Below are 13261 nucleotides of genomic sequence, written 5' to 3'. Positions count from 1 at the left end.
ATCTACCATATCTTTTAACTCCTCAAAGAATTTCATGACGTTTGTTGAGCATGATCGTCACTCTTGAAATCTGTGCTAGCTATTTCTATCTAATTACTGTACAAATGTAGATAGCATAAGCCATTGTAAATTTTTAACTATTATTGGTTGTAACACCAAGGCACTGCAAACTGGAACTATGGAATAATATGCTTATCATTCTAACAAAAGTGAGTGAAAACGATTCAATTGTGTTTGAGGAGCAGGGGCAGGAGTGTAAGTCCAGGATGTAGAAGGAAGCTGTTTTTCTCGATGCATTTTCCCCCAGTCATTGGAGCTGAATTTGACAACTTGGACCCAGAATGTCCTCTGATCCACTCCTGTTCCCCCTCCACACCTCCAGTGAAGTTAAGGCAACAGAGCGGGTGCACCTCTGAGGAAATTCCAGGCTTTGGAGTTTTCAACTAACGATGATGAGTTAATCATCTCGATCAGAACATTGGCCAAGTGGATTCATGTTACAAGTTAATTACATTTTTGGCAATTCAAATCTTTGTTCAACTTGATATTGTGTCAGCAGTTATGAGTGTGATGTTGACGTGTTTTTGGTCTTACCACTATTAGTTGGACAACTACATGTGTCCTTGGAAATTTAATCTGAGTGTTACTGTGTAAGTTGCTGAATACACATTTGGCAGGAATGTTAAATTTGTCAAATTTCATGTAGGCCCAAATTACAATTACTATTTTTGTCTTAAATTTCCAAGGTATGTACTGGCTTTACATAAATATTGCATTTTTTAACATTGGATGGCGTAATTGAATGGGAAGTCAAAATGAAGGTACGTTCAGCCATCTTGTAAGAATTTCAACATGCATCTTTATTACTTTTTTTTTTAAAGTTTATTGGTGGCAAATTTATATGCTCACAGTAATGGATATCAGTGCTTCTGAAAGAAGGACTTAGTTCCAGTTCTATCACAAGTTGGGTAAAGCACAGGCCACCTGTAAAGCCAAGTTCGACTGAATGTAGTTCAAATTAAAACCTCAACCTGAAGATGACACCTGTCTCTTTCTGAACCAGCTATCCTTGTGCCTTGGGTGTAGTTCACTTGAGTGGTTTTCTGCTATGGACTCGTGTCTAGAGGGAACTGGGTTGAGACCCTGAAAATCGATTTGAGCTAGGCCTGCAGCAAAGAGAAGACTTTTCATTTAGTTCCTCTAGGCAGAGACAAAAAGAATCTACTAAATGCTGCTTCAATTTTTATGTCATCGGAGCTAATCCAGAAAAGGTTATCAGTTCAGGAATTAACGATTACACTTCAACATCAATTTTAAACATATCAAATTTACATCTTCAGTTCTTAGAACATAGCATAAAAGTGATAGCCTCAGTTTGTTAGGAGTTTGTGCTCGCTGATCTACATTGGCACCTGGTCAGGCATCGCCTCAAATTTAAAATTCTCATCCTTGTGTTCAAATCCTTCCATGGCCTCGCCCCTCATTATCTCCGTAATCTTCTCCAGCCCTACAACCTTCTGCGATCTCTGCACTCCTCCAATTCAGGCCTCTTTTACATACAATTTCCTTTGCCCTGCCATTGGTGGCCGTGTCTTCAGCTGTCTCGGCCCTTTGCTCTGGAATTTCCTCACTAAACCTCTCCATCTCTCCTCCTTTAGGAAGCGCCTTAAAACCTACCTCTTTGACCAAGCTTTTAAAAGTCCCTGTCCTAATATCTCCTTCGGTGACTCGTGTTAAATTTTGTCTGATAACACTCCTGTGAAGTGTCTTGGATGTTCTGCTACATTAAAGGTGCCATATAAATGCAAATTGTTCTTGTGGTGATGCAATTTTGAAGTGTGAAGAAGACCATATGGTGGGTGCAGGCAAATGGAGCCTGCTGGGGCAATGTTGCAGTGAGTGAGGTTTTGCCCTTTTTTTGGCCCTTGGGAACTGGATTTGAGTGCAGTCCAGACTGAGTGAGTTGGCTTCAAATTCATGTGGTAAGAGTTATTCTGAGTTTGGGTTAAGGTTCATTGTTGAAACAGAGTAGAGGAAGCTTAACTCTGCATCCAGCCCATCCAGTATCTGACCTAATGCGCGCACTAATGATATTGGTGCCACAAGTGCAGAAGTTCTCTCCATCCTTCACTCATCACAAACTATCTTGAAGCCTATAAAGCAGAAAAAACATTTTGATAGATCTACTAATGACTTGTCAGGATTTCAAGGGTCACATACCCTTTTTAAGTCCTGAAGTTCAAAAAAAATACTGGAAATAGCAACACGTCAATCAGCATCTGTGAAGAGAAAAGCCAGGTTATGATGATTCGAGTATGTCATGTTCATCAGAACAGTCCCAACACATCCTTTCGCTTTACCGATGCTGACTGACTTAAGTTTATTTCCAATTTCCAGCTTTTGCAGTTTTCCTTGTTGCTTTACCCATTTAAAATCTTGCTTGTTCCCTTGAGTAACAGCTTCATTTGTTAACTATTGACAAATAAAAATTCAGGATGGAATTTAACTACAGTTTTTGCATGGGGGAGGTAGAATGGCTGTTCTTCACTCTACGTGATCTGACTCCATAATTTTGTACCTATTTTTAGAGGTTATGAGGATCCCATTGAAGCAGAGATCATTGAAGATCGGATGCCGTATCTGACAGGAGTGTACAATGCACCACTGGCTCAGCCAGAAAGGGGGAGCATGGCCAGCCTGGACCTGCTCGGGAGACGCTCGCCGTCAATAGACAGCATCCGGAAAGATCCCAGGTGGCGGGACCCTGATCTTCCAGAAGTTATCGCAATGCTCAGCCATCACCTTGACCCAGTTAAATCAAATGCTGCTGCGTACCTGCAGCATCTGTGCTACGAGAATGACAAAATAAAAAAGGAAGTAAGGCAGCTGAAGGGCATACCTATTTTGGTAGGACTTCTGGATCACCCGAAACCAGATGTCCATCGTAGGGCCTGTGGTGCTCTGAGAAATATCTCGTATGGTAAAGATCATGACAGCAAAGTGGCAATCAAGAATTGTGATGGAATTCCTGCCCTGGTTCGATTACTGAGGAAGACCAATGACATGGAAGTTAGAGAATTGATTACAGGTAAGAATAGTGGGGAAATTATTCATAATTTTCAGAAATTCAATATGAGAAGTCACTGCACTCAGTACACTGAACTTGTTTGTCAGCACATGGCTCTATAGAATTGACAGCTAGCAGCATGTTGCTTTGGCCTTGAGTGTCAATCCCAAATGGTCAGTTTCTATAAATTCAGTGCCAAACAAATGCTTAGCAGTACCCAGCTGGTGGTGAATTTTAAAAGTCCTTGTTCAAGGCAGGAAAGGATACAGTTCATTGTCAATGCTACGGATCTGCTTGCTGAGTGGCTGTTTGCCAGCTGGCAGATCTGAAAAGCCGTGTCTTCATGAGGCTGCAATCTGAAGTCGGATTTCCCTGACAGCATAGGGAGAGATTACCGGTGACATTGATTAAATTGGTGGAGAGGAGGTGAAAAGGGAAAAGTACTTGATATTTAAAATACTCTGTTTCCCTTTAAATGAACATGTTATTCTCTGGTTACTGGTACATTGCTATGATTGTGGATTGATATCTCTGATTTAGAAGCTGCTTTCTACAGCAGTCCTGGATCAGATACTTCGAGTTACATCAACAGCTTAGTGAGATTTCCCCATATGTCCCATCAATTTTTAGATTTGTTGTCAGGAGCCTGTTCGTGCTGCTTTTCTCTTAATCCAGCACTGCTGTGCAGTTACCATTAAGAGAAAGGATAGTATTATATTTGTGATGAAAATCTTTTCGCATTCAACCCAAACCTGCAACGATATGATGAATATTGCACAGCTGTATGCAGAATGTGGGATTTTTTCAAGTAACAGGCACATGAGTGCACCTGTATGAATCTTTGTTTACACTATTATAAACCATTCTACTTTTACAACACCTCAGTTAAAATTCAAAATGGGTAATGTGCCTCAAATACCTAGAATTTATGTTTAGGTATTGGGATTGTAGTGCAGATATGGAAGTCAAATCGTGGCATATCTGTTGGCAGAACTCTAAAGAACTGTCTTATTAACTAGGTTGGTTGCAACTGATATGAGGTGAACCATCTGAATTCCATACAACAGTGAAATGCAATCTTGTGTCCACAAATGCAGAAAGTGCCACCAAAAAGTCAATTCTGACAATAAGATAATTGCAAATAATATGTGACATGATGTATCTTCTATTAGCTCATTTTAATTCCCCATTTTATATTTTTTGCTAAAATTAGTGAATGCAAGAAAATATAGCCCATTGAGACATGTATCAATCAGGTTTATATGACTATATTGTCAGAAAATGCAGCAATTTGAAGATGGTTTCAGCCTGCCTCAATTAGTAGGGCTCTTACCTCCTCGGTTCAAACCACACTCCAGTAACCTGGGCTGACTCTTCACATCAGTACTGAGGGAGTGCTGCAGTTTTGTAAGTGCCATATTTTCTTCTGGAGTCTTGGCCAACATTCGTCCATCAACCAACACCACCAAAACAAATGAACTCGTCTTTCATGCTGTTGGTTTGGGACATGGTGTGCAAAATGGCTGCAAAGTTCACCCAATAAACAATAACTACAATATAATTCATTATACGTGCAGCACCATGGGCCATTTGAGACCACACAGGGCTATTTAAAACCACATTCTTATTTCTTTTAATTTATGCAGCTAATTACTGGTACTTACAACATGGACTTGCAGCCTGTTTGATTGGCACCCCCATCCACCACCCTAAACATTCACTCCCTTCACCACTGGCGCACTGTGGCTGCAGTGTGTACCAGCTGCAGGATGCACTGCAGCAACTCGCCAAGGCTTCTTCGACAGCACCTCCCAAACCTGCGACCTCTATCACCTAGAAGGACAAGGGCAGCAGGCATATGGGAACAACACCACCTGCACGTTCCCCTCTAAGTCACACATCATCCCGACTTGGAAATATATCGCCGTTCCTTCATCGTCACTGGGTCAAAATCCTGGAACTCCCTACCGAACAGCACAGTGGGAGAACCTTCACCACACGGACTGCAGCGGGTCAAGAAGGCGGCTCATCATCACCACCACCTCAAGGGCAATTAGGGATGGGCAATAAATGCTGGCCTTGCCAGTGATGCCCACATCCCATGAATGAATAAGAAAAAAAACTCTGCTGTCCAGGGTAATGAGGGCTACATTTATATAACTCCTTGTCATGTTACGTAAAGGCAATAAAATACTTTTCTGCAGAGTGATTGTTGAGAGGCAAAATGCACGAGTAAACTAGTTGATCTGTTTTTGATAGAATTATTGGCCAAAACACTGGAAAAACTATGCGCTCCTCTTCAAATAGCACCATGGGATTTTAATGTCTTGTTGAACAGTGACATGGTGCCCTGCTTTAACCTTTCAACTGACGAGCAGCAGCAATGCAGAATTCCCACAGTGTCATATTGGACCATCAGCCTAGAATGAGTCGATTTGGGTTCAGAGCCAGAAGGTGTATGCACAATATTCGCAGCTACTGGCGAGAAGGTAAATTCAGCTACTGTGACAGAGTTCCACCCCTCTACCACAAATGTGGGTAACATATTATTGATACACAGATGTCAATCAGAGAATAATGCTCAGCAGCTACTTTTTTAAAAAAAGAATTAGAAAGCAGTCTAGATTCCTATTCAAGACACAACTAATAGGTGCATTGTACTTTCTATGAATTCATTCTTCCACTCGAACAGTAGCTCACCTGGCGCTGCAGGCTGAGACAAGGAAAGGTAATTCTAGTCTTCCAAAACAACCCTCTCCCAACACCCCAGTACATGCAGTCAACAAACTTTTAATGTGTGTGGAATTTTTTTTTAATGAAGGCATTCTCTACATCAAAATTTATAATTTCCAGCAAAGTATAAATTGAGGTACAATGTCTTCATTTTTAAAAAAAAATTGAAGTGATTTATCTGCATAAGTTATAAATCATTATTGGTCATATAAATTATGTTTGTTTCACTTCACACGAGTCGTTGAAAAGTCCATATGCCCATGACCATTCTGTAAAGCAGCTTAGGTTGTCGTGTTAAATCCTGCCCGAACCGATCATCTTTATTACAGTGAGACAGATGTACTTAAAAGTAAATTTATGTAGACCATACACATTATAAAAATCAATGTGTACATGGAGCTTTGAGGAGCTGATCACAACATCTATCTTTATTTCTACTTCAAGTGAAGTTAAGTATCATTTTCTCTTGCAGGATTTATCTGCAGTAGAATACCATTGTTGTGCTTTAATTTTTATTTTGGTCAGCCTGGCGTCTGACATGCAGAAATCCATCACCATGTTTCAGTCCCTCAACCAAGCTACTGAGATGTCCAAACAGGTACGGTTTCTTGACCTACCCTTGACCCCTCTGTCCTTGCAAACTACCACCCCAACTCCAACCTCACTTTCCTCACCAAAATCCTTGACCGTGTTGTCGCCTCCCAAATCCGTACCCATCTTTTCTGCAAGTCCATGTTTGAATCCCTCCAATCAGGTTTCCATCCCTGCCATAGCACTGAAACGGGCTTTATCAAAGTCACAAATGACATCCTATATAACTGTGACCATGGTAAACTATCCCTCCTCATCCTTCTCTACCTCTTTGCAGCCTTTCACACAGTTGACCACACCATCTTCCTCCATCACCTCTCCTTCATCGTCCAGCTGGGTGGGACTTCTCTCACCTGATTTCATTCTTATCTATCCAGTCGTAGCCAGAGAATCACCTGCAATGGCTTCTCTTCCCGCTCCTGCACGGTTACCTCTGGAGTCCCCCAAGGATCTATACTTGGCTCCCTCCTATTTCCCATCTACAAGCTGCCCCTCAGCGACATCATCCGAAAACACTATCCGGTTCCACGTACACTGTGACGGCACCCAGCTCTACCTCACCACCACCTCTTGACCCCTCTAGTGTCTGTGATGTCACACTGCTTGTCTGACATCTAGTACTGGATGGGCAGAAATTTCCTCCAACTAAATATTGGATCTTTGGTTCCTGCCACAAACTCAGTTCCCTAGCCACCAATCCATCCCTCTCCTTGGCCATTGTCTCTGGCTGAACCAGACCGTTCGCAACCTTGGCGTCCTATTTGACCCTGAGATGAGCTTCCAACCATGTCTGCTGCATCACTAGGACCACCTACTTCCACTTCCGTAACATCGGTCCGTCTCAGCTCATCTGCTGAAACCCTCATCCATGCCTTTGTTACCTCTAGACTTGACTCTTCCAATGCTCCCCTGGCTGGTCTCCCACCTTCTACCCTCCATAAACTTGCGCTCATCCAAAATTCTGCTGCCTGTATCGTAACTCACACCAGATCCTGTTCACCCATCACCCCTGTGCTCACTGACCTACATTAGCTTCTGGTCCGTTTGTGCCTCAATTTTATAAAAATTCTCATGCTTGTTTTCAAATCCCTCCATGGACTTGCCCCTCCCTATCTCTGTAACCTCCTCCAGCTCTATAACCACCTTGAGATCTCTGCATTCCTCCAGTTCTTGCAAATTGCGCATTCCCAATTTTAATCATTCCACCATTGGCGGTTGTGCCTTCAGCTGCATAGGCCCTAAGCTCTAGAATTCCCTCCCTAAACCGCTCCGCCTCTTTATTACTTATCCTTCAAGATGCTCCTTAAAACTTAAATCTTTGATCAAGCTTTTGGTCACCTTTCTTAATATCATCTTATGTGATTCAGTGTCAAATTTTGTTTGATAACGCTCCTTTGAAGCGCCTTTGGACGTTTTACTACATTAAAGGCACAATTGTTGCCCAGTATGGGGCGTAGTCTCTTTCCTCCCACCTCCATTTATCCAAAGTGAAAGTTAGCAGTATAAAATTTAGGGATTCCTCCAGTCTCTGCAGAACTACTGCTGGAGTTAAGCAGACAAAACTCTATCTTAAGAGCTCAGAGCACTGGTTATCTTCCTGCCACTTGTCCAGTCAGGACCACTTTATCTGTTGCACCATTGATTTGCTGGTTATTTGGGGGTGAGTGTGAAGAATCCCAGGCCCCAGTTACCGGTCTTGCCTTTCAGGTTTCAGTAATGACTGGCCAATTGATCAATCAGTAGTCTGGAATACTGCACTCCTACCTAGCTGAAGTATTGGATTACGAAGTCCATTCTGGAGGGTTGACTTGGCCCAGACTTCAAACCTATCAACTTGGAGCCATATCAACCCCAAAGATACCTTTCTTGGTTCCCCTTCCCCTAACTAGTAAGATATTAAACAGCTGATCTCGTGTGAGACAACAATGGCATGGTGAGCAACACGTCACCATTAAATGTGAATGTTTGCCATCATTCTGAACACAGCATGGTCTCAACATCCTGCTTCAAATTGGGGTTCCACCTGTTGGAGATGCATAGCTTAAGTAGAATCTACTAGCCTCTCCCAAACCCAATCGTGGTAGGTATGAAAACATGGATTATGAGTGTATTGTCCCTGACCTCCTGCGAACTTCTTAGAGCCGCCATTGACAGTGTGCAAAGTTGCCTACAAAAAGGCTCTTGAAGAAAATTAGCCTGGTTTTAATAGATATTATTGCTCCTGTGCATTGGTTATAATCTTCAACTGCTTTGCGAATGATTATTTTTGCACTGTTTAATTCCGGAGGGGAATTAGCATGCGCTCCAAATTTCTAGGTTAATTGTACAAATGGTGCATGTATTGGGCGTGTATCTGAAAAGTCATTTTTATCATTAACGTTTAAACCAATGTTCATGAAGTATGTAAAATGCATCTTGCGGACTTGGTGAAAATTAAATTCTAATCAGTTGCGATTTTGTGGGGGATTGCCCCTGGTTTGCTGAACTCCACAAATAGTAGACTTCCTTCTTGCATATGGGGCAAGAATAGAAAGTAGGGCAAGCATTCTCTGTATACATAGAATTACATAGAATTTACAGCACAGGAACAGGCTATTCGGCCCAACAGGCCTATGCCGGTGTTGATGCACCAAATGAGCTTCCTCCCACTATTTTATCTCACCCTAACAACATATCCTTCTATTCCTTTCTCCCTCGTGTGCAACTAGCTTTCCTCGAAATGCATCTATGCTATTCACCTAAACCTATGTGGTAGGGAGTTTCATTTTTCTCACCACTCTTGAAAAGAAATTTCTCCTGAATCCCTAACTGGATTTATTGGTGACTATCTTGTATTTCTGGTGCCTAGTTTTGCACACTTCCACAAGTGGAAAAATCTTTTCTAAGCCTACCCTGCTGAGCCACTTCATAATTTTGAAGACTTCTATCAGGTCACCTGTCTGCTCTTTTCTAGAAAAGAGTCCATTTAGTGGTGCCCTCCCCACAATTCCCATCGAACAGAAACCGAAATCAAAAGATGCTTCTAGCTGGAATTATGTCATCCCTACTTGCCTCCCAGTTTGTACTTTTTTTTTACACTTTTCCCTTGCTCTCAACTTTATTGCTGCCACTTCGAATGTTTTGAGAATGCATTTGCTCAGCATCTATTCCAGACCCTAGGGTAATGTGCTTCAAATTTGAGGGTCAGCATTATGATTGAATTGTCATGTCTCTTCAGTGGGCCAATTCTGCAGCATAATGTGGTACCCTATAATTGTTTTGTTCATTTTTTTATTTAATATTTGCACACATCATGGAAATAAGTATAACTGAAGTTTTAGCAAAAGTACACTGCTTCAGCCTTTAAAATGACAAAATCTAAGATGTGCTAAGATCAAATTTTGAGATTTTTGCTGTTGCTGATAGGAAATTATCTTAAAGGTGTCATTGTAGCTCTGTGACTAATCTATCATTGGTGTTGAACTTAAAGCAGCAAATACAATTTGTGCAACCCTTTGATTATTGCAGAAAATCAGCCAACTTACAAACTGCTTATGCAAATTGATGTGACATAATACATATTTTCATTATTGGAATAATCTTTTGCAAAATATTTCTCCGTTTCACAAAAAGCAGTTGACTGAGTTGTGGTGAATTTGGCTGAGATTGTAACTCGAAGAAACAATCTAATCACTTCCCCCACCCCAACCCCCCCACTCAGTCTTCCAATTTGCTTGGTCATGTTCAAACGTGTTCAGGTTGCTAAAGACACCAGGTGATGTTGGACACTTGGCTGCACTTCATCACATTGCTTTTAATTCTGCAATTTAATCTTCGCAGTACTAAAACTTTCTTTCAATGATCTGTCTCAGGAAGATTCCAAGTGCCCGCGGCCCCCCTCTGTCACTCCCCAACTATTCGTTCTGTAGCAAAGCCCCAACGTTGATTACCAATTATGGCGGCAAACTTGTGAGAAAGGTAGTATGCACTTGTACAACACATCTATCTCTCGGTCTCATCTTGTTGGTTTTTGTGACACTTAGTATCAAATTCTGTCAAGTTATTTTGTTCAAGTATTTAGTCATGTTCCATAATGATATTTGGAAAGTGCTGTAGATATTGAAAGATACAGTTGTTATAAGTAGGATCCGCTGTTGGTTTTATTTTACAAAACCTCTTGGATTGTCTGGTTTTACAGTATTTGGGAGGAGGGTCAAATGAAGTGTAGATGGCAGAGTATGTGAAACATATTCACAAGGTGAAAAAAGAAAATCTTGTGTCTTCACTTTCAAATTAAGACTTAGTGAGCAGAGGACATTAAAAGAACACTGAAGTATGAATGATGCTGAACTTGATCTCTAAAGTGATGATTGCAGAATTGCAAAAACCCAAGGATTAATAATGAATTTATTGTTGACTGAATTTAATATTGCACTAATCCACAGCCAGCTTGTCCTGTAATGGAGTTGGTGTGCTATTATTTGGCAGGACCCAGTGCTTGCATCTCTTGCTGTAGTGCTTTCTTAGTGGGTGATAATACATGATTGTTAATGGACATTTCTTTTAGGCAATTGGCAATCTGGTTTACCAAACTTATTTTTAATTTTGGAAAAATGCATTTGTCCTTTTAAAGGGCAAGAAAAATCCAAGTGTGTTTCTGTCCAAGTCTATTACTCATAAGCACATAATTTCTACACAGTCAGAACATAGATTTTATGATGAAATGTGGCAGTAATAGACCCATTAATTGTAATAAATTATTGGTCACTGTGATTTCCACCCAGTTTTAAGATGCTGGTTCCAAATGGGATCCACACGAGTACCATGGAAGGAGGATGTTGTCTTTGGGTGTGGTTATTGATTGAAACACTCCAGAATTCCAGCCCCACAGAATGTATTTTGAATTCAGAAGCAGAGTATTTTACCTTCCTCCTTTGTCCTGCCATTTCCTAGCACAACTTCCACTGATATAAACCCTGCTTGCATACTGTTGTGTGGTGCTTTTCTTTTTGAACTGTGTGTGTGCGCTTAGAGTGCAACTTATGTTGCTATCTGAACCTCAGTAAGTAGTTGGTCAAGTTTATTTTTTTTTTAAAAAGGTGAATAAATGTTTTTGTTGCAACTATTTTCATTTCTAGAAAGAATTAAAGTTAATGTTAATTGTGCTTATAAAATTATGTTTCATAGGGACACTTTGTGCACATTGTGTTACGACCTTTAACAAATGAATAATGTTGCTTTTCATGACCGAAAGAGAAATCTAATTGCAGTAACTCGTTAACATACAGTTGTGGTCTGTGCTTCCATTTGAGTTGGTAGATCTGTGCTCAAACAGAATTGAAAATCCAGACTGGTTCCAATTTGGTTGTGTGGTTGGTTTGGGTGGGGGCAAGAGGAGCTTAAAATATGTTTCCTACTACCTTGAGCAATAAATCCCATGGAAATTTCCTACATTTTTATCCATGTTGGTCCCGTGGTAGGTGTGTTGCTATGGCCTCTTTGGAGGAGGATGTGAAGATGGAATGATGGATGTTCTTCAGATGTTTGCCGGTCACAAATGATATGTCTCAATATGCTAACCACATAAAATGCCATTAGATTTACTGGATTGATATAATCCAGTAAAATTTATCAGATTTAGCACATTAAGTCACTTTCCTACTACAAATATACAAGGTTTTAATTGTCCTTGCCCTTCCTTTATTCCTATTCTTGCCTGGGTGCTGCATATCCTTCCTTGGGAGCCAACCTTTTCTGGGCTCCTCAACAATTGTGCTCTGCCTTCAGGTAGACCACAGTAATCACAACGTGTTGGAAACAGGGTGACACATGTTAAGTTGCTCTGGGTTACCTACAAGGTAATGCGTAATTATTTCCTTTACCAGATTTTTGTTAGTGGAAAAACTTCATTTCAAACACATTTTTCCCATGTATCTTTAGTAAATTATATTCTGTTGGGAGTTAATTTAATATAAACCAAGTATAGGGTAATATAACCTTGGACATTTCAATGGAACTCCCTTCATACAAGGTCATCAGTCAAAAGGTACAGTGCTATCACTGCAGAAAACATTTTTATTAGTGTGCTTGTCAAGATAGAGGAAAAAAATACAAAACTAAGGTACCTTGAGTGTCTGGTTTTGGTCTAGTGAGTATTATGTTGCTCTATCTTATACAGATACAAATTAATTTTCAAGTTTATTATTCAATTTGGATTTGCTTTAATTGCAGATAGATAACTCCTACTTTGCTTCAAACAAATCAATAATTGGAAATGAACTAGTTCTGATGTGTAGCAAATGAGTGTATAAGAGAGGTCCTGTGTGAACTGTCCATCCTTCTCTAACTGGGGGTTCCCTTAATTTCGTATCATAATCGTTCTTTTATATACATGTTCAGTTTTAGGAAGTATTTTTGCAGAAGTTCGACAATGAGTCTAAAGGTTGAGTGTGCAGTTATGCAAAAAGTAACCTGAGAAGTGACTAGCATGTCATGAATCCTGAGCCCAAAGTCGAGTCACTTGCCTATTTTTCCATAAGCCATTACTCCCAGTTGTTCAATTTTATGTCTGATACTGTGATTAATAATATTTTAGTGAAAAGTTCTTTCACAGAAGCTGTGGGAGGTACTAAACAATATGGCTTGTGCTGTCACATAAAGCAATCCTCTATGTACTTGATACCAAGCCCTCATTCTGCTCAGGCAGCTGGATTGTTAATATTTGCTCAGTGGGGGAATCGGTGATCAAACTAAAGAAGCCAAAGGGAAAATTAAATAAAGACTCCCAGTAAGAAAGCAAAAAAGGAAGTCACTAAATCTAGGAGAGAGATTGGTGTAAAATATGAAGTAAAGCTTGATTTCCTTATCGTGGAAAAGAAAAGTATTCGGGTG

General features: G+C 40.5%; 1 protein-coding gene across 9 annotated transcripts in view; it reads left to right on the top strand.

Annotated features, from left to right (window-relative positions):
• Nucleotides 1-13261, top strand: part of arvcfb (ARVCF delta catenin family member b) — a 268627-nt gene that overhangs the window by 185605 nt on the left and 69761 nt on the right. For all 9 annotated transcript variants that reach the window (XM_068006115.1, XM_068006116.1, XM_068006117.1 and 6 more), the window contains one exon: nt 2589-3088. In XM_068006115.1, the coding sequence (XP_067862216.1) occupies nt 2589-3088 (500 nt within the window). The remainder of the gene's footprint in view (nt 1-2588; nt 3089-13261) is intronic.

This window comes from Heptranchias perlo, chromosome 25 (assembly GCF_035084215.1).
Source record: "Heptranchias perlo isolate sHepPer1 chromosome 25, sHepPer1.hap1, whole genome shotgun sequence".
In the NCBI taxonomy this organism is placed as follows: Eukaryota; Metazoa; Chordata; class Chondrichthyes; order Hexanchiformes; family Hexanchidae; genus Heptranchias; species Heptranchias perlo.
The sequence above is the reverse complement of the archived record's forward strand: the minus strand, read 5'-3'. Positions and strand labels throughout refer to the sequence as shown.